A 24,033-nucleotide genomic window follows, 5' to 3' on the forward strand; every position below is an offset into this window, starting at 1 on the left:
CTTTTTCTGTCATGTCTGTATATACAGCTACATTTTCAGAGCTACATGCAATCAGCAGACGGTAAGGATCAGAAAGATTTGATAAAGATGATAGCAAATGACATCAAAGACTTGCTCAAGGAGAAACTTGATGCCGTTGAGGTAAGTGCTACGTGGTAATGTCAGACTATGAAATATTATTGACCTAGTTATGAATAAAAGTACTTCTCCAATTGTCACGAGGTTTCAAAACTGGTGATTATACATTTGTATAAGGTTTTTACCTTTTTTCACAAAATCAAAAATGTCAAAATGCATTTGTTATTTTACTTTCTTGTTTTTATTTTGTTTCTTCACAAACTTTGCGGAAAATCTTTGGCGGTTGCCATTTTGTTTTGATTTTTAATTTTCGATAGCCCTTGATTGAAATTTTTTTCAAGACACAATTCTAAATGCTAAACATCTCAATAACTTATAGTAAAAGCATTCAGTTCTTAAATGATAAAAGTATTTTTTTACAAAATATGTTTAATCTTCTAGTTATAATTAAGTCGTTGTTTTAAGGGGGCATAAATTTCTTCCTAAAATGGCAATAAATCTGAGATACGTTTACTCTTATTGCAGGCACTCGCAAAGGAGGCCGAACGAATTTATCAAAACTACACCTACGATCCGGATTTAGATGTAAGTATTGCGCTTAGCTAATGTCAAATCAATTTTATTTGAAGTGTGAATATGGCAAGTAAAATATATCGATTCCTCTCTCAAAATTGTACAAAGAACGTCAACTCTAATTGAAATATCCTAGTACGAAAGTTTCATAATTGCAAACCGAGGTATTTTTTTCGTATGAAGTAATTTTGTTTTCTTACCGGATCAGCATTTTATTTTAAACTATTTAGAGTTTATTACTTGTTACCATTACATTCTTTTATAACGATATGATCTTACTATACTTATAATTATTTTGCTGTAAGCTCTCCAGCGATCTGTCTAGATGCTTTAATTCTTGATAGTGTTCGTTTTTAAAGGCATATTATTCTGTACTATAGGGTAAGCAAATATGTGTGAAATAATTCGTTTAGAATAACTGTTTTAGCTATATGGCAATTGGAAAATATTTTTAGATTTAATAACATGACACGTTTTTAGAAATGAAATCACACTTATTTAGGGGTAAATATGCCTAGGAAAAGGTTGAATTATTAAACTGTTTGTATAATATTGAAGACATAATTTTTCAGATTGATTACCTTAATAGCAAAAAACTATTTAGCTCAGAAGATGTAGGATATATTACACAAAATTCTAATACATATATGGCTGAATTGATGCAAACAGCAAGGTCATTGGAACTAACTCCTGATAAGAAATTCAACAACGAGCCTGTTAGTCACGACAACAGCACCGTTCACGTGCCTACTAATGTTTATGATAGATGTAAGTAAACACGTAAATGTTAACAGTGTTGACTTTATAATGGATCAGTCATTTCCATGTTACTATGTATAATTGCTGTACATGAACAAGTCAGTGTTGACATAATTAGAGCGAGCGTACATGTTGACATCTTAATAATGCAGTCAAATAAATTTGCCTGCATACATGTATGATAAATGTAAGAAAACACTTCAATGTTGACATTATTACAGCGTCAATTTTGACATTTTAATGGATCCGACATTTTCATGTTTCTGTCAATATACGAGTATAATAGCAGTATGTATATAAGTCAATATGTACTCCAATAGAGCATCAATGTTGACATTGCATTGATTCAGTCAAATAGATTTTCTACCAAATATGTATAATAGATGTTAGTGAACAAGTCAATTTTCACGTAACTATAAGTCAGTCAAAACCTTTTTTGCCAATGTGTATTAGATTCGTAAGTGGTACATCAGTGTATTGACTTAAGAATGAGTCAGGGAAATAAATTTGCTTACCAATATGTATGATTAGTGGAAGTGAATGCTTCATATGGACTTCATAATACTTCTGTCTAATGTATGATGAAAAACATTTATTGTTAAATTACGTACATGTATATTTTGTCCCATGCTGTTAAGTGTTTCATGTCTAAAAATGTATTTTCTTGTACAATTGAAAGGATAGCGTAAATTGTCTTAATTCGTCAGATATGTCCTATAATTTCAATGTTTTGTTATTTTGTTACCTAAGCAAAAATATAACACAGTTTTTTTAAGAATTATGTATTTATCCCAATTTAAATTAATACATAACAAAAAGTGGAAAAAGCGCAGATCTGACATAAATCATGTGAAAATCGACATAGAAACAGAACAAAGCCTCTTCGCATTATAAATGTTTTAACACAATTTTATTTAAGAATGTTTTAACCATTACATTTCAGTTCCAAAAATTTTAAATGGTGCATATTGGACACAGAAGTTAAATGAACAATTTAGAGAAAATGAGAGAAAAGATAAATCGTTAAGATGGCAATATTTCTGTAGTACTGATGGATTCTTCCGAGTTTTTCCAGGTAAATAGAATATAAGTCATCATGTTATATACTTTATTTTGCTATCGTAATTTTTATGTTTGGAAAGTTACAGTATACCCCGAATTTGTACTGTACAATTTGTTATATAAATCTAAAACCCTTTTTTCTTCTTTGTCGGGGCTTTTTGAACAACCGATAGTCTTCTCCGTCGTCCATTTGTTGTTCAGGTTGCCGAATAATCATCGATGTTCCTTCTTCAACTTCGGCACCTTGTGTCTATTTCCGCGATTTGATAATTTAGAAGAAAAGATTTTCACAGAGATTGCGTGGCTAAACAATACCTTTCAAATTTATGGATATGTATTTCATAATTTAATTGATGTTAATGCATAATTAGGTGAACTTGAATAATACAATGATTTTTTATTTCCTCTCTCCCTTTTTAAACTCAATACCACTTTTCTAAGTTCTTTTAACAAAATGAAATGACAACTCTATTTAGAAACTGAATCCTGATAAAATAATTATATGTTTACAATATTTCAAGCACTAATTCCATTAACTATAAAAGACATTCCGTATTAAATTGTCCTTATTATCAACACATACCAGTTGTTTATTCAATTATTACGTTGAACATGCTAAAACGGTCATTTTATGACCATGCATTTTTCTCCGCTTGTCGCTTTTAACGAGTGTAAATTCTCTTAATACTATTTAGTTCTGTTTATTTCCGTTCACACTGTGGCAAACGTGATAAAAGTTGGAACATGATTCAGTTTCAATTGATTTCTTCAAACGTATCCATGTTATTTATAACGTGTGTAATTCTATTTGTTCCTCAAAAAAGGCTAAAATAATAATAAGTATAGACGTTTATTTGTCACTCAGCGATGCAATACAACTTTTACTTGAGCATGTAGCAAGAAAACAACTCCCTCAAGTTAAAAATATACTTTTCCACGTGCCTGGACAAAGATAAGTCATTTATTAGTTCGTGAAATAAGACCCTGTCGGATAGTGGTATTAGTAATTACTGACATTGTTTCTGGTCTTTTCATACTAGTTCTAACTTCCTATTTCCAGTTGATATTGTTTATATGAAATAAGATATCTTTGATCTTCTTGTATGATAAGATAGTGTGTCATGTCTAAAGTCTGGTGACACATAATTGCGTATGCATCTTTTTATGTCTATTTATTTCATTTAACAGATGGGCACTTTGTTATTCATCTACGCTGATTTGCTAATGCTTAATAATTATAGAATTATATGTATCTTATCATATTTTATTTTATTCAGTTTGAATAAAAAAAAACATTTTTATATGTTTATTTGCTAATAGCTAACATGCGTGTCCTCGTTGTCTTGATCATAGTATATTAACTGTGAATGATATTAGTCTGTATCTATTTAGATTATCAATTGCACCTCCAGTTTATTGATAATGGCTTTTTATGCATTTTACTTGACAATATAAAACATTGTTGACATTATACTAGTTGCTTATTATAGTTATATTAACTTGCAGTAAATTTGCGTTTCTTACACCTTTGTTATCTTATTTAATTTATAGGACTCAAGTGGCCTAGAGACAATGAAAATGGAATAGATATATACGACTGTAGGGTGCGAGCCTGGTACTTGCATGCCGCAACACGTCCAAAAAATATTTTGATTTTACTAGACAGTAGTGGTAGCATGAAGGGTTCAAGAATGGTTATAGCTCGTAGCACTGTAAAAGCGATTCTCAATACATTAGATGACGACGACTATTTCAATATCATCAGGGTGTGTATTTGCAATGTTGTATTGTTTATATTTGTCCGCTGATTTGTTGTTGGTAGATAATTTAATGGATAAAAAATAAAATCTAAGAAGTAAGCTTGTTTTTACATCTTTATTTATCTAAAAATATGAGCTTAGTACATTAGTCAGTTCAGCTTATTTATTTTGTAATGTCAATAAATCTATATTATAATCATTTCAGCCGAATATATGATACTGTCATATTAAAGCCCATAGGTAATGAATTTGACCCACCTATGTTCTTATCATTACACAAAAATCTATGTATTTTCAATGTTTTATTTTATTTTGTTATTTATTTGATAGTTTTCGGATACGATCGAATATCTGGATAGCTGTTTTACTGAGACGATGATGCCTGCAACAACGCAGAATAAACGGCGCCTCCAAGAAACTGTCGATAGAGTTAGGGCAAATAATACTGCTAATTTTAAAGTGGCCTTTGACAAGGCGTATGATCTATTGAACAATCAGGTAGGTTAAGCATACATTTCTCAGCAGTTATTTCAAATAGTATCAGTTCATACTAAACTGGTGTATTTCCAATCTTCTTGTCGGATAAACATCTAAGGTGTTCTTCTATGTCTCTCTATATATTTTCAAATACGAGCATTCATCCGAGTAGAGGTATCAACCTAAAGCTAGGCTTGCATGCGGTAAATAGCAAATTGATTAAAATCGCTTTTACCACTCGAAATGACACTTTCTTAAAAATAGAAAAGCCCTATACTATAATATGTGTGTGACGTATTAATAGAAGAAACAAAACAATACAAATATCGGTCCTTTTCAGGAGAGGATGAAAAGAGGAGGTGGCGGGAAATTGTGTAACATGGCGATACTGCTGATAACAGACGGTGTACCAGAGCACTACGATAGAGTGTTTAATCACTGGACACACAATTTTACTGCTATCACGGTTAGTATATTATGAATTTTATTTTTAAGCACGATTTCTATCAATTTAATCATTATTTATTTTAGAGTAGTTTACCTAAAAAGTAAATTATAGTAAACGCTATTCACGAGGAAAGTCAGATATCGATGCAAGAATATATGCCCTATATAGGCATTTCGTTTATTATCAGGGAACACACGAATAAACGATTTTATGTGAAGGCAACTAATGGCATCGATATGCATTTCAATGATGTATTGCGCATTCTAAGCCTTACAACAGATTTCAATATTGTTTTCAGATATATATTATCGATCACTGTAATATGTATTTTATTAATTTGTCAACTTTCTTCTGCAAATGTAGCAAAACGAAAATCAAACTGACAACGATCTGGTTGTACAGTAAAATTGTTACGTGACTCTTATTCTGTCTCAAAGATGTGTTTCATTTTGGTTATATATAATTTCATTAAAAAGACGAGAGTGTTCACATTTCTAATTGGACGGGAGGTTGACGATGACCGAGAGGTTCGATGGATGGCTTGTGCTAATAAAGGTATATTTAAAAAGTTGATTTTTGACAGTATACATGTTCAAGTTCAAACTTATAATTAATTATACAACCGATCAGGTTTTGCAAGGCAAAGAAAATGTAGGCATAAACAGTTTATAAACGACATTTCTTGCGTTTTGTTAACGTGCGCAATATGATACTGGTGCCCAATTTATAACCTATTTATTACATTGAAAGAAAAGAAAATCAGTGTTGTTACTTATATGATTTACTTTATTTATATATAGTTCCTTAATATTTTTATTAGAAATTACATTTGTAATTACTGAGGCTCGTTTACTTAATTACTTCAGGTTACTATTCCCACATATCAACATTGGCAGATGTTCAAGAAAATGTGCAGGTAAATTTTTTCCATCTCTTTGGCTTCTTTCCTTAAATATCGAGTAATAATTTTAACATACAAATAACTATAAACCCCATCTTTGAAGTTTATTGTGTCTGCTTATTTAAAACAACATAAACCTCAGGTACGATCGTTTGTGAGGTAGCTTTTGGCTTTTAACTATCATTTAATGATGCTTTTTATAATTCTTAATTCTTAATTGAAATCCTCTGAGGTTCAAAAAGGATAAAAATTGAAACAAAAATGTAAATGTCTAACATGGACCAACCGGGACACTAAAAGTAGAAGATATTCAACAGACAAATAATAAATGAAGTCAGAAAAAAATGCTTCATTTGGTTCGATTTTAGGAAAAGTGTTGTACACTCGTGTCCTGGAATAAACGAGTGTACGAATGATCTAAAACTTTGCACTCACGTTACTGTACAAATCTCCATTAAATATAACATTTATTAACTCATTTCCAGTTCCGTCATGTCAAAAAGACGCCGTTGAGTCATTTAGTAGACTTATATTAAGCAATGAAATTTAGATCATAATATATTTGTTCTGGTGAAAAACTCTTTCTAACTTGTTTCATTATTATATGGTACAAAACGTCTGATATAATGTCCCATACCACATGTTGTGTTCTTTAACAACTTTTTCGTGTTAAGCAATATCAAATGACGTTATTAAATGATAAATCAAAATAATTAGAAACATGAATCTTCATCAAGCAGTTCTGTTTTCTCTTTCAGAATTATATTAAAGTAATGAGTAGACAAATGGTGATAGATAGGAACAGAAATAAAATATGGACACCAATTTATCTTGATCATATGTCATACCTAGATATCATGGATCTAGACAAGGTATGTTTGTTTGCAAAACAATCTCTCATGACGTCTTTGAGGAGTAATTACGTAATAATATTAATTTGAAAAATGTTGATTTATGCTTAAATTGAAATGAAGCACAACAGATTTATTTAAGCTTAAATGTACGTTTTAAGTAAATAGCATTTGATATGATGTAACAATGCTATCAAACCATGGTCATATACATAGTTCTCTTCCAGATAATATGTTTAAGCTTTTGGAATAGAAAAATTATAAATGGGTTTTCTGATGTAGACGTGCTAATCTTAGTTACAGTACAATTAATAATTTAGCTGTTCATTTTAGTAATATATTATTTAGCTGTATATTATTAAACTTTGTTAAATATTTGATAGGGACTGCAGTTCATGACATCAGTTGCTATTCCAGTGTTTGATAAGAAAAATGAAACAGTAAGTATGTTAAATCAATTGAGTATACATTGCGTGTTTTAATTGGTACAAAATCTTATATGGCGTTAGCGCGTAATAATCCGTAATGGCACAGGTTATGTGCCTGTACCTCGTGACATTTTATGATCTGCTTACTATGCTAAAACAACAACAAAACACTACGGTAGATGGTCACTTGAATGACGGTCACTTCACTGTATCCCATTACAAATTAAATATAAGTGACATAAAACATGACCCGTACAAGCTAAATAAATACATTTGTCTAAAAGTATCATATTTAACACATTTAAAAAGGCATGGTTTTCACAATCAATTATATATGCATTATTAAACTGTTGTTACATCTAGTTACGATTTTCTTTTATAATATTATTATATCGACCTAATTCAATATTCATCCTGTGATATGAAAGAGGAAACTTTGACATAGCAATTCTTTATTTTAACAGACAGAATATCCATAGTCAAATATATTTCAACAGTAAGTAGGTTTTTAAACTCATTTTAATGATCACATCTACTAGAGGATTCGAGAGCTACTTGCCAGTTTAGTGTACAATAGTTCACAACCTTTTGTTTAAACATTGTAATAAAAGCATTGACATCGCCAACATCTTGACTTATCTTTATAATACTGAATCCATACTGTACAAAAAATGTTCTAACCTTGGTTGCCCAGCAGTTTCTACATGCATCTTCTAGGGATTTTAAACATTTTATAACATTGTTTTGGATGTCTATGTGATGGCATGGTTAACATATTACACCAATATCGAATACAATTAATATATTATGTAGTACACAATTAAAAAAAGTCTACCACATTCACCAAGAGCCACACATGTATTAGTAGTTCCCGTACATATAACATACTTTGACAACATTTATTGTGAATGGATTGTTTCTACATATTCAAAGCCCAAAATTCGAGATGCATAACAAAGTATCGGTTTGGCCATGAAATCAAAATTCTTAAATGGATCAACAACAAAAAAATAACCAAAAGATCTCTGATAAGCATTTATGGCAAAGAGAGCTATTTTAGCCTAAGATACTAACTAAGAATGAGCGGATGACCATGAAACACTTAATGTTAGTAAGATACCCATGTACTTATATTCAGAGGTAATATTGATTTGCGTCCCACGATACGACCATTGCTCATATCGCCAAAGAGGACAACCATTTCAAAAAACCGTTATTTCAGTCTTATCATTATTTATTTCCATCCCCGTATCACAATGTCAAATGATAAAGGATGATAAATGCTTTATACCTTTATTTGTAATCAATTTAGATTAATTTAGATAATTATCTCTTTTTCAAGTTTTTTGAAGGCAATTTACTCGGGGTAATGGGAACAGATGTGCCTATAGAACTTATAAAACAGAGGATTCCTGTGCATAAGGTGAGATATCAATATTACATTGCAGTCAGACGATAATTTAAATGTAAATAATGTTTATGTAAATAAACCATATTAAAATTATCATTTAAATAGAATTTCGGAACATTGCTTATCTATATTATCCTAGAGATAAACAGTTTTTACGTCAATAACATGTTAAATATATCAATAATAAGCGAAATGTTATGATTGCTTTTCCTAGCACAGATCTGTGACAACATAACTGTAAAACTTGGTTGTAACCTGTGATAACATATATCGAAAAGTGGAGCACCTTTATATACACCTGCTTTGTTAGCGTTTTGCGTTTATTTTTCTGGTCCTTCGGGATCATTGATTCTAGCATTATTAAAATGTTGAAAATTGAGTACTGCTCAAGCTGGTCATTTGGAGCGTGATGAATGTTGCACTTTTTTCATTATGATCACTCATGATTTCGTTGTGAAAAATGCTTCCGAGGGGATCACCTTTTCTCAAGAAACTAGTTGTATGTCAACAATGTATTGTTTTAAGGTAGTGTTTAATAACGATTTATTTAAAGTTCAGTATATTCCATTCCGATTTTCAGCTTGGTGCTAATGGTTATGCCTTTATGATAAACCATAATGGATATGTCTTGATGCATCCAGACTATAGACCATATAAGAAAATTCCAAAAACGGTTCGTATAACACTTTTAATATTTCAAACCAAAAATCATTTTCGCATGCAATTTTATCAAGGCTGCTAGTGTCAAGTTCACATTAATGAACACTTTTTTTAAACGAGATAGACCGCTTGTAGCATAAGATTTTGGTGTCGATCGCAATTAATAAGAACCTGTTAGAATCAAACCTTATATTTGCAGTACAATTAAGTTAAAGTTTTCTTAGGTTCTGTTTATACTTTCATCCGATAATCTACAGTTTTATAACGTCATACAGTTATAATGATACGGAAGTGTCTTATCCTGACATTTAAGTTTCATCACGTAATATAATTATAATGATACGGGAGTGTCTTATCCTGACATTTAAGGGTTACAAAGAAATGCTTTGCCGGTTAGTTTATGACCTAATTTATGTTGCTGTAGGTAGCGTCTCCATGCCATATAGACCTACACTTAAGTGTATTATTTTTAATCAAAATATAATCAGCATGATAAAACTGATGTATGATATTATATATGCACTGCCGGTATGATTATTTTAAACATAACATTCTATACCATTATTTTAATATTTTCAGAAAGGACTTGTTTTACATCCATACTATGAAAATGTCAATTTGACGGATATTGCTTTACCTGTAAACAGAGATGAATTTGAAGAGGTAATTACAAATGGTAAAATGACTGTTGCTTTTGGATAAACAGTCTCATTATTATTTCGTGTCTGATATCATTGTTTATAAGACAAAAAGAAACTTCAGACCATTATGTTGGTCACTGTTATGTCATATTCAATAAGCTATGTACATTCCTAGATTTCCATAAAAGTACACATATCTTGTTTTAAATTTAAATCAAATGTTTTACAGAAAATATGTTTTTGTGTGCTTGTTTGTAGATAATTAAAGATCTTCAGAACCCTAACGAATGTGGCAGCAAGGAAATTCAACTTTTGAGTCACTATCAAAACATGGTGAGTTATCGAAGTCATATAATTACACAGTTCAGCGATTTTCTTTTATAATCGAAAGCATGAAATTTGGCCATAATAATAATATAACAATATAAATTTATTCCCGAGATAATAACACCAAGTTTTAACTCTGGGTGACAGTTATTGCGTGTTCACTTGTGTCTATTTTATAATTTACAAAGCTAGACTTATTGTGTCTATCAACGCAGGAGTCTTTGATCAATTTAACGAAAATGATTAATGAAAACTTATCACCACATGCAAAACTTGTCAGGTAACTTAACATTGAGGGTGTAAAGCTGTAAGTGTTTGAACAAAAGATCTTCTCACATTCTTTATATACATCGTGGTAATTTTAGAAAATATTTAGACAAATAGTGTCTCTGGTAAATAGCATTTATGCAATTTATCAATAAACAAAGTTTTTAGCTTTTTCCAGAAGTGTCATATTGCATTTAAAGTGGACATACAAGTTTATTGACATCTTTGAAAATAACCTATTTTTTATACTTTGATAATGTTTCGAATACATAACGTTTGTAATAGTTCGATGCTAAACCCATACATTCAGACTCAATATACACTAATCAAACTTTTGACTGTACATGTTATATTTTATAAACAGAAACGTATGGCCAATAGGAGCTACCAGTTCCATCATTGCAAAGTACATGGAACAGATTTTAGGTAATTCTTGAAAGGTTAAGTGATTAAATCGTTTTAACTTTACGTATTGATATTCAATAAATATATGAATAGGTTGTTAATGTTTATGTTCTGCATTCATGGTCTCTTACAGAAACGAGGTTAATAAACGAAATGCAAACACAAAAAAAGTTCAGAGCTTATTCGAATAGCATATTACTAGGCTATTAATTAATTGTAATTGTTATACCTATAATATATATATCAAATATTTCTATTCACATTTAATTACCATAAGCATTGTTTATTGGCGATATGTATATAAAAGGCAAGTATTTCAAAAACATATACATGGCATATGCCGATTGAACCATATGAAATGAAACATAATTTAATATATGTGTTGCTTGAATATAAATTTTGATGTATCTTATTTACGTTTCAGCATAGGTATCGCTTTGCCTCCAGCAAGTAGACGCGAGCTTTACAAACATTCTAAAAGTGTGCCAGGTAAGTATTATATATTTTATAATATATATACTTATAATTTCTGTGTTGCCTGTTCTGTTAAAAGTAAACATTAAAGAACATGCAATGCATGAAGCCAAAAAGAAGAAAATTCAAAATTAAATTGTAGAATAAATATATGGCCAATTTTACTCTCATTACCGCAACTGTCTAAGCGTTGTCAAGCAATGCCATCCGTCAAAGATGAGCACTAAGAAAATAACGCTTTGCGAAAACAATATTATACTCTGGATACATGTTTCAGTCAATATGAGATTAAAGTTGCCCAACTGGTATTATCCATTTGTTTTTTTAATTTTCTCATTTTAATATTATGTTTTGAGATTATTGGTACCTTAATTTTATATATCTACTTACAGATTTGATTGACAAATGTTTGAATAATGCCACGGATTTAGAGCTAGCTCCATGGTATGTAAATATATACTGACAATTATAATTAAATCATAATTCTTTTAAGCAAGGGAATACAAAATAAAAGACACAATTTTAAATACTCATGATCAGATAATAGAATTGTATTTAGAAATATATTGCATAGGACATATTTTAAAATGAATTATCTGAAGCAAAACTACTCCGCAATGAAAGTATGCACAATTGACCATTGATTCAGATGCCAACAAATTTTGATTACTTGTAATGTTGAAGTTTGTTTTATATAACAACGCAATGGTATCTGTTTCAGGTTTTATTGTGACGATCTTGACCCAACATTAACTGGTATTGATAGACAAAACGAGCTAAAGAGGCTATATAAACTGTACAAACTAAATAGAGGAAAATACAAGTGTAAGAATTGTTTTATTTTATACTTACTATACATGCTTACCGTAATATACTTGTTATTTAGAAGTACCTTTATCATAGCTAGCTAACAATGCTAGCCATATGTCCATGCCATGTGCTTTGTTTTGTTATCAGTTCGATGGTTATTTTGTTTCATTAGACATTTAATAACCATATTCATTCTATTCCGGTTAATTTTCACATGTGTACATTATGTTGTTTAATAGCGTATAGAGTTACAAGCCGATATTTGCTCAAACAGTTACTAAAACTCTTAAGTTTGTTTGTACAATGTAAGTAAGTTGAACATTATATAAAATGTTAGTTTTACATATAATTAGGGAAAGAAAGTGTTTATTGAAAGATAATTCGTAATTAAACAAAGAATTTGCAAACCGCAAACACGGCAGTATTGGACTTATTGATAATCAAGGCAGTTTTGACAGGATCAACATTTCATTACTATGATATTCATTTTCTTAATTGTCTGATGAAAAACCCTTTCTGAATATTATTCATTTCACAGCTTTAATGATTTGCAATTATTCTTTAATGTTTAAGGTGACGAAGACTTGATAACAAATTTATTGCATGACACCAATCGCCTAGAACATATTTGGGGAGGACGGAGTCCAAACAGGTAAAGTAGTATAAACCTTCCTTTTATAATTTAACACTAAAATGTAACAATATTCTGATTGTTTTTACGTTAAGCTAATGCATTATGTTTACGCAAAATCATTTGCTTACATCTTATGGTAGTATTATCTTTAAACATTACAGTTCACTGCCCTTTGGTTTAAAGTGCACCGCCTGTATCCATTAAACTGTCAACTTTGCTATGTTGATACAATGATACATGTAAATACTAACAGTTCAATAAAGTGTTCTAAATGTATTGTGTCGTCCTGGTACGTTATGGGACCCGTCTGATACATTAAGATACATTACTTTGTTAATCGTAAATTTGATTATCACAGCAGCTTTTATTATTATCACAACATTTATACACACGAAATAATCAACACTACGTTTTAAGATCTGTGGTTGTTGTTTCTTTCCAAATCATGACATCATTTCTATCATAGAAGAGGTGAAAATATAGTTTCGTCATTTGATCACCGTTTTTACGATATGTGTACGATATTAACATTTAAAACGATATTCGTTGGAAAGAAATCGTCTTGACTTTGCTTAAAATATCCTGAAATTTGAGAATTATAATATAAGTCATTTTTATCGATATGGAAAAGACTTTAATTTGTAATATTAATGGCTGCAGAAATTCATATGTTGTGTCAGTTTTTGTTTTCCATTGCCCATTTATTCTTTCTTTAAACAAATGACTAAGAAGTATGAAACATGTATTTTTACACTGCTTTATTCTGATCAATTTATGATGAAACAAACTAAAAAATTATGAAAAGATTGATTATAAAGTGTAATCTATGCTACGGATGAATTTATAGTTGTTATATTTTTTCTTCTTTTTTATCATATTGAAGTGAACTGAGAAGTCATTCTTGGTGTATTTCCCTGACAATTAATCAATACATTATTTTATTTTGTTTTTAGACCCTTTTTGATGGTGGAAAATACTGTTTCGTATTCATGTGAAAAAATCCTAAAACAAACTTTCTTACGTTCTTTCGGCAAAAATTAGTCAATGTTTAAGATGCGTACTGTTTTCAATGTTATACAGATATATGAGCTTATATTTCTTTTCAAATAGTTATTATACAGTTGTTTAGACATCTTTTGTATCTAGATACCCTTAATGACTTACATCTGTCTTTCATGTGCTTGCAATGATTTAATGCGACTTAAACTTATTGGTTTTCTGTTAGTTCGACTGAATGTCAAATGAATGAACTGCAAGCTATAAGCAATTACGTGTCAAGGTATGACGTTTGTCCCTGCTGTTTGCTGCCTAATCTTTAAACATTGTTTACCTTCCCCTTATATTACCTATAAAATATTGTGTGTGGTATTCCTTGCTTCATAGCTCCGTATGCTAACTTAAAGACAAGCAAGAACGAAAAGAGAAAAAAAAAACAAAACAAAATTAATAACTTAATGTAACCACGACAAAACTTTTTTAACTTTTCTCAAATTTGTGTGTATTTGGTTGTGAGTAGATAACAAGTTTGTTCTTAACAATAGATTGAACAGTTCCTTGTTTTCTTATTACAAAGGCTGATATAATATATGTTATAAACGCTATGATACATTGGTTAAACGCAAATATAAACTGATAATTTATAAAGTCTAAAATAACAACAGTTTTGCATGCTTCTAAGATAAAATGAGTTTTCAATAAGTTCGTATGATTGACATTTCTTTAACATTTCTTTGATGCACGAATGACCCTTAATACATTCAGTAGATGCACAATATTTGGTAATATGGATAGATTTAGCTCTTTATTCACCAATAAGACTACAGTCGGACATATATTTAGATATAAAATTAGATTGACGACTCATTAAATATTTAGAAAATGTAAGCTTATATTTCGAAATGATTACTTTTGCTTTGCAAACGCAAATACCCCTTTGCATATGTATATGTATGTTTATGTTTTGCAATAATTTACTTCCTTTAAAAATAGTACAGAAATCAGTTGTTTTTGTTAAGATGATATTTTAACACATTATCAATTGACTTAATAGTACGAACTACGATACAAACATTTTGTTGTCAATATATTTGTACAGAGATTATCTAATTACAATATATTCTTTGAGTGGAGTAAAAAGTACATGACTGTATTTTTTAAACGTACTTATGTTATATAACTTAATAACTATGTGATATGCTACATTTGGTTCTCTTTGTTTTCTGTTCATCACTTTATTTGTGTGTGTAATTAATTTCTTTTTAAATTTACTTCTACAGCAAGGATATTGAGCTTCGTTTTATTGGTACAAGCACTGGCCTGACAAAATATGTTTCATCTAATGAAACCGTTCCGTGAGTTTGTTTTAAATATTCAGTCATAACATGTTTTTTTTCATCAAATAGCCTTATTCATTCCAATAAATAGATATATACGTATTTTGATGCAACCAAGAAGAGGACACTTTCAATACACAATTACAAAAACAGTAGTCTTGCAATATGTTCTGTCGAAAATAAATACCTCTAAGACCACCATGATGATTCTAGGTCGAGGAATTTTATTCACAATTTTTTTATTCTCATTATTGCAGTGGTTTCATATTAAACAACACCAACACATTAGATGCTCTGTACTACAAGAGAGCTATAGAAGGAGTAGAGAGCAACCCAGAATACAGGTTCACATTTTCAGTTCCATTGGGAAAAGGTTAGTACAACTGTATATAACTTGAGATGTAAAACATAATATATGATAGTATTTGATATCGTGCAGATTTCTTTACGTGTTACTATTACACACAGTTATTATTGAATTATTATTTCTATTATACTTATATACTCATATAAAAATATTAGGTGGCAAACACTTGTGCGCACATACATTTGCGGAGGCAAAACTAACGTTCATCGAATAATTGTAGTTTTATATCATTGATAATGTTGCTTTTTGCTGATTGTAATTATTAATTTATCGTTTTATTTTAGAACTTTTCAAATGAAGTATTTATCGTCGCACTTTTCAAAAACATAAAATAAAATACCGTTCAGTATTTAAGAACGGGCTTTTTATTAACTATATGTATTAAATCATTATCAACTTATATGACATGTGTTATTTTCTAATTTAATAGTTTTCAATCCGAATACAACGCTGGTTACTGTCAGTGCACCCATTAGCAAGTATGTATATATTTCATAATAATGATTTTGACTAAAGCTGTCCTAATGTGCACCGATTTGATTTGTGTTATTTGTGACATTAGCCGGGGGTTGTTAACAGAAATTCTCGTAGAAGACGTTATCATTGAATTATGCTAAACAAATACAATTAATACGCTAGAAATATAATCTTTTGATTTAACTAATGACTAGTTTCCATAAAAATGTGCTCACAATCGACAAATTTGCGCATTTATTATCAATCAAACATTTCTCTCTTTTTAAACTCTTTCATTAAGCAAATATATGCTAAAAGGCAGTTGTAGACGTATCAAATAACAAATAAAAGGCAAAAGAATAATCTGTTTCTGTGAATTTTTATCGTTACAGAAGACGACGTGTGCCCACAATATTTGCAGTAGTCGGGTATCAAATGAAATACAAAATGTTGGAAAGTTATTTTAATTTGAGTACAAGCAGTGCACGATACAGAAATCAAAGTTGTGATGGCGAGGTATTATACAACATATAAATATATAACTAATGTTTGCTATATCATGTGATATACTGTACAACTTAAGTATACATTATATTATTTGTGGATTATCCGTTAAAATGAATATTAGTGCACATATGTACTTAACAATTAGAAGAACAAAATGTTGAATTAGAAATTTTATATAATATGTTACAACAGATATTAATGTTTTTCCTGTCCTTCACAGGGAAATCTTGTATAAGGCTTTAACTTTTGTGATCTTCTTAAAATCTGAGACTCTACATATAATAAAACAGTTATTGACTACCTAAAGCCTCGGTCAATATTTTATATGCTGGTGAATATCACATCATATTCAACGAACACTAGTCAATAATTGTATATTTTTTGTTCTTTTTCAGTCCGTTTTATGTTACCTTATCGACAACCATGGTTATGTTATGTCAAAGCTTGTTGATTCTGAATTAGCTGTTGGTAAATTTTTCGGGGACGTCGAAAATGCTGTAATGAAGGCATTACTTGATGACGGTGTATATACAGGGTTAGGACATTAATATAATTGTTATATATTTTTTTAAATGTTATCATTTCCAATATGATCATTGATGTATTTATGAATTTGTATAAAAAAATTATGAGAATGAAAGAAAATAAATAGAGTAGCCGTTAAATAAATGCTGGCATATTAAGAGTCATATACAAATTAGAATATAAATTGAAATGAAATGTACATAACTTAACACGTTATTTAACGATAATCATATTTATATTGATATGTCATAAAATACAAGCGATTCATTAATTTATATATTTGTAGGTATAACTTCACCGACTACCAGGCACTTTGTGATATAAAAGCCTCCGAGACAGAGTCTAATAGTGCTATCAAATTGCTCAATGTAAGTTGATATCGACGTTATTAGTGCAATATATTTACACAGACAAATTATAAATAAACCTAGCATATGAAATATAATCTCGGGGACCTGAACAGGGAGTTGGTATTGGACAGATGTAGATGAGCCGATTCTGAAGCAAACTGCAAACATAATATGCTATAAGATACATTAGAAACATCATTCAGCTTTCATATAAGATTTATTGAATTTATTGCATGTACATTAACGCATTGACAATATTAAATAAAAGCATAATTTGATCAATTGTGTAATGAACATTAAGGGGAAGTAGCACTTGTCATCGCCACTTTATGTTTTCCTTTCCCACCAAGCGCTCTAGAATTTAGGACTATTTTACGGGACAAAGCTATCTAGCGAGTTTAAATAAGGTTGATGTTTCCACTCCTCCGTACGCTTTCCCGGATACCATGCATACATGGCACCTGATTTCTTCAATAACCAGTATTTGACTTAAAACACATCCGTTTGATTTAGGACCATTAAAATGATAATAACGTATCTAATGTAAGTTAAAAGTTGCATGGATGAATTTGTAGTGTATGTACTAAGTTAAATGTGTCAAATATTGCATCATTATTGATATTGCCTTCTTTTTCAGCCAATTAAATCCATATTAAATGGTTTGCTTTGGACAATCACAGAAATATGTATGTAAGTAAACTTACTTCATTTTATTTTAAATCATGAGTTTTGTGAACATTTTAGTAAATAATACTTTCGCTTTACTGGATTCAGTACATGGCTCACTTTTTGTTTTACGCATATAATTTGTTCCTTTTTATTTAAGGTTCCTGTCAGAATTCAGTGTCAGATCAGCATTGACATCTTTGACGTATGTTGAATCAGGTAAGCCCTCGTAAAATTTTATAATCTTAATTTTTTGTTCAATCTTCTGAAAAAAGTTTTATGATTTTCCAACTATGATTATACCTTATATTTAAAAGAAATGAATCCCTTTTATTTCCTTTGGTCATACATTTATTACTTTAAATGCAACCAATATATACTATTATAGCGCTATAACATTCTTTTGCATAAGTCATATTTCTCTTACGTATTTAATGCAGATTAAGTTAATTTGTTAATTTTGAAAACATAGCATGATATTGTACAAACTACTTGTAATGAATTATTTATTACAGCTCAAAATGAACAGGAAGAATGTGATAAGGTCTTAGAAGATTATGATTATGAAGACCTTAAACCTCAGGAGCGTATGTCATATAACCAGGTAAATTATTATATACGTAATAGAAAGAGTATCGAAACACGAGACTATCTGATTATAAGAGTGCCATAGTTTTGGTGTTCTTTCTCTTTTGTATCATAGGCTAAAAAGAAAACACGTTCCCTCAAAATACTCCCAGAAAATAGTAACCAATATACGAGCATCTGAATATGACCTTTTTATCGTTATCTCTTTCCCTGTCGTCAAAATATGTAAACCTTAGAATAAAAATGAGTTTTAATCAACGAGCATGTTCTAGACAGTGAGAGCGGGTAGCTAATACCTGTACTCTAGGAAACACACTTTGCATGCATTGGTAAACGATTTAACTCTGAAACGTATTTAATAGTAAAAAGTAGCACAACTCTGATACAAAGAAAAATGTCGGCCAGCATTTGTAAATATGCACCTGTTGTTTGTTTTTTTTTTGTATATTTAATCATAATTTGTTGAGTAAGTGTCCGTGACAACAAAAATGTTTCAAAATATTTTGTAATGTGTATCTCAAAAAGTGGTTGTGCTAGAATCTAGAAACTTTACAGGAATGTTAATCAGCATGTGAAGCTGTGCACCTTTGTTTTAACATATATATCATTTCAGTTTTGAAAGAGTTTTGCACTCAACATAGTATAATGTTGATTTTTTCAAATTATGTGGCACATAGCTGAAGAAGTATTTGACTTTTAGTCATTAAAGTTTACAGGACTGTTGGTCGGCATGTGAAAATGTGCAAAAATCAGTACGCAACATTAGAAAAAAAGTGGACGTTGTTTTTCTTCCCCAACAACTTAGGGGTAGGGAGAGTCAAGTATGATAACATATTATCCTGCTGTATGTCAGTAGAAGGTAGTGTTTGGGGCACTTGAGTCCTATGGACAAATTTCTAATGTTAATTGTGTGTTATAAAATATTTGCTATCCACCCTAATGCTTTTACCAGAGTTCGGTGAGTTAAAAGGAACTGCATTATACTCAGTGTAATAAAAACAAAATATTGCTTCAGGTAAAATTGACATGTTCATCAGATAGTGCCGACAAGAAAATTGTGGGGCATCGCCCATGTCATAGACAATTTACATTGTACAAAGCAAATTTTGACAGGAAAGCCGCTGAAGGCACCGTTAAAGGTTGTGCGACAGATTATTCAAGGTAGGAGTTATAATAACTACTGAAACCTGGTATTTGTATTGTATCTTATTGTTAATATAGCTTTCTCCAAAAATCCGTTTGCATGTAATGTTTGATTGTGTCTTCTTATTGACGTAAATGGGACAAGGCATTACAATATTCCATAGCAATATCTAAAACAATATTCAACATTAAATTATGAAAGCCATGATAATTTGACTTAGTTCGTGTCTGTCATGAAACATTTGTTTTACTTTGAATATAGACGACCTGCAGTTAACAAAATGTACAACAAAAACAAAAACTACATATTATTGATTAGGCACATTTGTAAAATAAATGCCATAGTTGCATATGTTTTAAGCTCACCTGAGCTAGCTCAGGGTGAGCTTTTAGGATCGTTGAATGTCCGTCGTCCTTCGTCTGTCGTCCGTCTACACTTGTTCGTTAACACTCTAGCGGTCACATTTTTGCCTCAATCATCATCAAACTGTCAGGATGATTATCTAGTTGATAGCTCGGATGAGTTCGAACATGGGTCATCTCGGATGAAAACATAGGTCACAGGAGCTAAAAATAAAAAATCATGTTTACACTCTAGTGGCTACTGTTTTGATCCAAATACCCTGTAAATTGGTCTGAAAGTTTGTTTTGATGATTTCGAGGTCAAGTTTATATATGGATTACCTGGTTTTAAAAACTAGGTCACACTGCCCAAATATGAAAAAAAAACCTTGTTTACATTCTAGTGGTCACATTTTTGACTCATTTATCATCAAACTTGGTCAGGATGCTTGTCTGTGTCATTGAGTTTGAACATGGGTTATCACGGATTAATAACTAGGTCACCGGAGCTAAAGATAGAAAAATCTTTTAAACACTCTAGTGGCTACTGTTGTAATCCATATAACTTGTAAATTGGTCTGAAAGTTTGTTTTGATTTCTTCTAGGTCAAGTTCGAACATGAGTCATCTCGAATGAAAAGCAAGGTCACACCGCCCAAATATGGAAAAACCTTGTTAACACTCTATTGGTCACATTTTTGACTCAATTATCATCAAACTTAGTCAGGATGCTTGTCTAGGTAATTGCTCAAATGAGTTTGAACATAGATTATCTTGCATGAAACACAAGGTCACCGGCGCTAAAAATAGAAAAAGCTTGGTAACACTTTAGTGGCTACTGTTTTGATCCAAGTATCCTGGAAATTGGTCTGAAAGTTTGTTTTGGGGATTTCTAGGTCAAGTTCGAATATGGGTCACCGGGGTAAAAAACAACGTCACACTTCTTAAATATTGATGATCCTTGTTAACACTCTAGTGGTCACATTTTTTACTCCCCTATCATGAAACTTGGTCAAAATGCTTGTCTAGGTAATTGTTCGGATGAGTTCGATGGGTCAGGTGAGCGATCATCATGGCCCTCTTGTTTCCTTCTGTTGTCAACATGAAATTATCATGTTACTGTCATGTATTAATACAAATACTCTAGTTTGATTTATGTTCAAGGTAAAACTTTTTAAAACATTTTCGACCGTCTGCATCAACAATTTATACCTTTTAAAAAATACAGTAAAGTGTTTTATGGTTGTTTTGTAATGCGTTTCATTGTTCCTTTATTACAATTTTAGGTGTAGAATGACGGATTACACGTGCACTGGTATTTTAACAGATAAGTAGTTCTCTTATTTTTATTCTTTAAAGTTAAATTATTGTTTTAAGAATGAGCGTTGTATATATAAAAATGCTATTTATATTGACAAAATGTATCCTATACTTTGTATAAGTTTTAACTATCAACACTCAGCAGGGCAGGGGTATATTTTCTTCACCAAACTGTTCAGTCGAAACATAACCAGAAGTCCGAAATGACCTTTCAGGATATGCCCAAATTTAGCATTTCCTTTTAAATGCTAGGTTATTTTCAAAGTAAACATATTATGTTCCGCGCTTAGCCAGCTGGAATACAGGTCCTATTTAAGTTTTACTGATATTACATGTATTAATTTATGTTGTAAAATAAATCAATTTTTTATCAGATGAGGCCTTAACTAAATACAACGTGTTAAATTTTGGAAAAAGTAAGGCAACTATAGTATATATACATATCGTTTATACAGATACATGCTACTAGCATGTGACTTTTTCCTGACTCTAATCCAACACACGTGTGTTTTTCCCGCCGTTTTTTTATATTCTTATTTGCTATCAAGTTGTAAACGGTGTTATTTGTATCAGCTAATCATGAAGTCTTCTTATATTTAACCATGCAATTGATTATTTCATTACAGTGCAATATTTTCTACACTGTCTCGTTGGTAAATGATACTAACTTACTGCTGGTAGTCGTGTCAAAGGGAAAAGGAGGTTGTGACTATTGTGAGGATGCTCAACAATACGATTTTGGCCTGGCCCATACAGAAATTAATGATATCCTTAAAACTTTACCATACCTATATATATATCTGACCTGCTCAAACCAAATATGATTGGTCTTAGTCGTCCGCATTTATCTTCATGCAGTTTGATCTGACACGATACTGATGATTGATGGCTCATTTTATTTTGTTTTGTTTTTAATTTTGCTATTAAAATCGTTTTCATTTCAAATGATTTTTCTAGATTTAAATCTGGACAAATCCATGCATGCATTCAGAAATATCAGAGTTAAGCATAAGCAATTTAATATTTTATGATAAGGGACTAGATTATCATGTTATTCGATTAATATTATTTTTTTACTCTTTTAAATTGATGCATTTTAAATAATCAAAACAAGATTTACATTTAAGATACTGATAGTTTAGAATTGTGGATAACTTTAACTCACAAACAAGAATGTTCATGCAAACACAGCAAGTGTACATCGCATTACGTATATGCTTGAATGACGTGAATCTTAAAGTACGGATGTTATATAAAGTCTTCTGTCCTCAAGATGTGTAATTGATATTAAATGTTTGAAATATAAAACGATTCAACATGTAATAGGTGTGATATTAATTAAATCAATAAGAATATTTTGATGATTTCCTTAACACTACGCACAGTCTGCAGAAGAACAATGCGAGAATAGAAAACGGAGTGAGTATGCCGTGTTGAAGCCACCCAAGTGCTCTGATTTTTACAGAAATGTAAGTAGAGTTTTGGATTTTGATTTTAGTGAACATAACAAATCGTCAATAATAAGCATGTATATTAAATTAAAACAAAACATGTAAAACATTTGCTCGTAAAATCTATATTAACCTTTTGTTGAAATGTATTTTGAACTACAAATTAAACAAAGAAATACAACTGTATAATGATTTTTAATAAAAGCATAATCAGGTGCATGATATTGATTTTAAAATATGCGGACTTTAAACATGCCCACAGCAAAAAAAGGCATACCAACTTTTAAACAGATAAAATCCGATAGTAAAAGAAAACAGAAAATTGACAAGGTTTACTACGTGTTCTTTATGCACGTCGAAAACTTCAATGCTTAAGTATGCTAAATTTTACTTTTTTATAAATATTTTTACATTTAAAAATGTTTGTATTTCATTTTCAGGAGACACTTCCATGTGGAACAGCTCATGCAAGATTATCATTATCTTTACTTCTTTTGACAGTTACATTATCATTAGTCGGAGGCATAAAATTACTTTCCAATCATTAATGATAACAACCACGTAGATACCAAGGTTTGTTGTGACGTAACTTGAGTGGCAGGCATTACGTTAATTGACTTTATTTTAAACATAACGACTTACAGTAACATGTGATGGTAACATTGCATCAGAATGATTGTTTATCAATGAGTATTTCTCTTTTCCGTAACATATTTATTTACACTTTAAAGATATACTATGCTTAACTTTGATACAAGAAAATATTGATAATTGCTACACAGTCTTTTTGTTGATATGAATAGACATGTTTAGAGTTCGCACAAAGTTGATATGTTATTTTTTAACAATACATACTATAAATGGTCACTTTATGAATATATAGTGTCGTAAATAAAAACTGGCAGTTTTTTAAAGAAAGGAACAATTGTACTTCCGTAAGAAGGAACACAGCTTCCCATGAATAGTTTATTGATTATCTTACTATTCGGATTAGACATGTCACAGATTTCAATAAATTCC

The 24,033-nt window shown here is 30.5% G+C and overlaps 1 protein-coding gene across 2 annotated transcripts in view; it reads left to right on the forward strand.

Moving 5' to 3' along the window:
- The window catches only part of LOC132718349 (voltage-dependent calcium channel subunit alpha-2/delta-3-like), a 57,398-nt gene extending 33,812 nt beyond the window's left edge, over nt 1-23,586 (forward strand). The window contains exons 3-37 of one of the 2 annotated variants that reach the window (XM_060702045.1): nt 40-141; nt 604-663; nt 1,224-1,419; nt 2,354-2,485; nt 4,024-4,238; nt 4,563-4,730; nt 5,050-5,175; nt 5,634-5,712; nt 6,024-6,073; nt 6,817-6,930; nt 7,293-7,349; nt 8,680-8,760; nt 9,329-9,421; nt 9,988-10,071; nt 10,308-10,382; nt 11,008-11,069; nt 11,473-11,537; nt 11,915-11,966; nt 12,244-12,347; nt 12,906-12,984; nt 14,192-14,245; nt 15,243-15,317; nt 15,557-15,672; nt 16,097-16,145; nt 16,515-16,638; nt 17,025-17,164; nt 17,441-17,522; nt 18,142-18,194; nt 18,331-18,389; nt 18,686-18,774; nt 19,774-19,919; nt 21,529-21,569; nt 22,187-22,327; nt 22,946-23,031; nt 23,454-23,586. In XM_060702045.1, the coding sequence (XP_060558028.1) occupies nt 40-141; nt 604-663; nt 1,224-1,419; nt 2,354-2,485; nt 4,024-4,238; nt 4,563-4,730; nt 5,050-5,175; nt 5,634-5,712; nt 6,024-6,073; nt 6,817-6,930; nt 7,293-7,349; nt 8,680-8,760; nt 9,329-9,421; nt 9,988-10,071; nt 10,308-10,382; nt 11,008-11,069; nt 11,473-11,537; nt 11,915-11,966; nt 12,244-12,347; nt 12,906-12,984; nt 14,192-14,245; nt 15,243-15,317; nt 15,557-15,672; nt 16,097-16,145; nt 16,515-16,638; nt 17,025-17,164; nt 17,441-17,522; nt 18,142-18,194; nt 18,331-18,389; nt 18,686-18,774; nt 19,774-19,919; nt 21,529-21,569; nt 22,187-22,327; nt 22,946-23,031; nt 23,454-23,561 (3,357 nt within the window). In that variant the 3' untranslated portion in view covers nt 23,562-23,586. The remainder of the gene's footprint in view (nt 1-39; nt 142-603; nt 664-1,223; nt 1,420-2,353; nt 2,486-4,023; nt 4,239-4,562; nt 4,731-5,049; nt 5,176-5,633; nt 5,713-6,023; nt 6,074-6,816; nt 6,931-7,292; nt 7,350-8,679; nt 8,761-9,328; nt 9,422-9,987; nt 10,072-10,307; nt 10,383-11,007; nt 11,070-11,472; nt 11,538-11,914; nt 11,967-12,243; nt 12,348-12,905; nt 12,985-14,191; nt 14,246-15,242; nt 15,318-15,556; nt 15,673-16,096; nt 16,146-16,514; nt 16,639-17,024; nt 17,165-17,440; nt 17,523-18,141; nt 18,195-18,330; nt 18,390-18,685; nt 18,775-19,773; nt 19,920-21,528; nt 21,570-22,186; nt 22,328-22,945; nt 23,032-23,453) is intronic. The other variant, XM_060702046.1, reaches the window with a different exon arrangement.
- The last annotated feature ends 447 nt before the right edge of the window (nt 23,587-24,033 follow it).

This window comes from Ruditapes philippinarum, unplaced genomic scaffold, assembly GCF_026571515.1.
Source record: "Ruditapes philippinarum isolate M1 unplaced genomic scaffold, ASM2657151v2 ctg2833_1_1_1_1, whole genome shotgun sequence".
Lineage (NCBI taxonomy): Eukaryota > Metazoa > Mollusca > Bivalvia > Venerida > Veneridae > Ruditapes > Ruditapes philippinarum.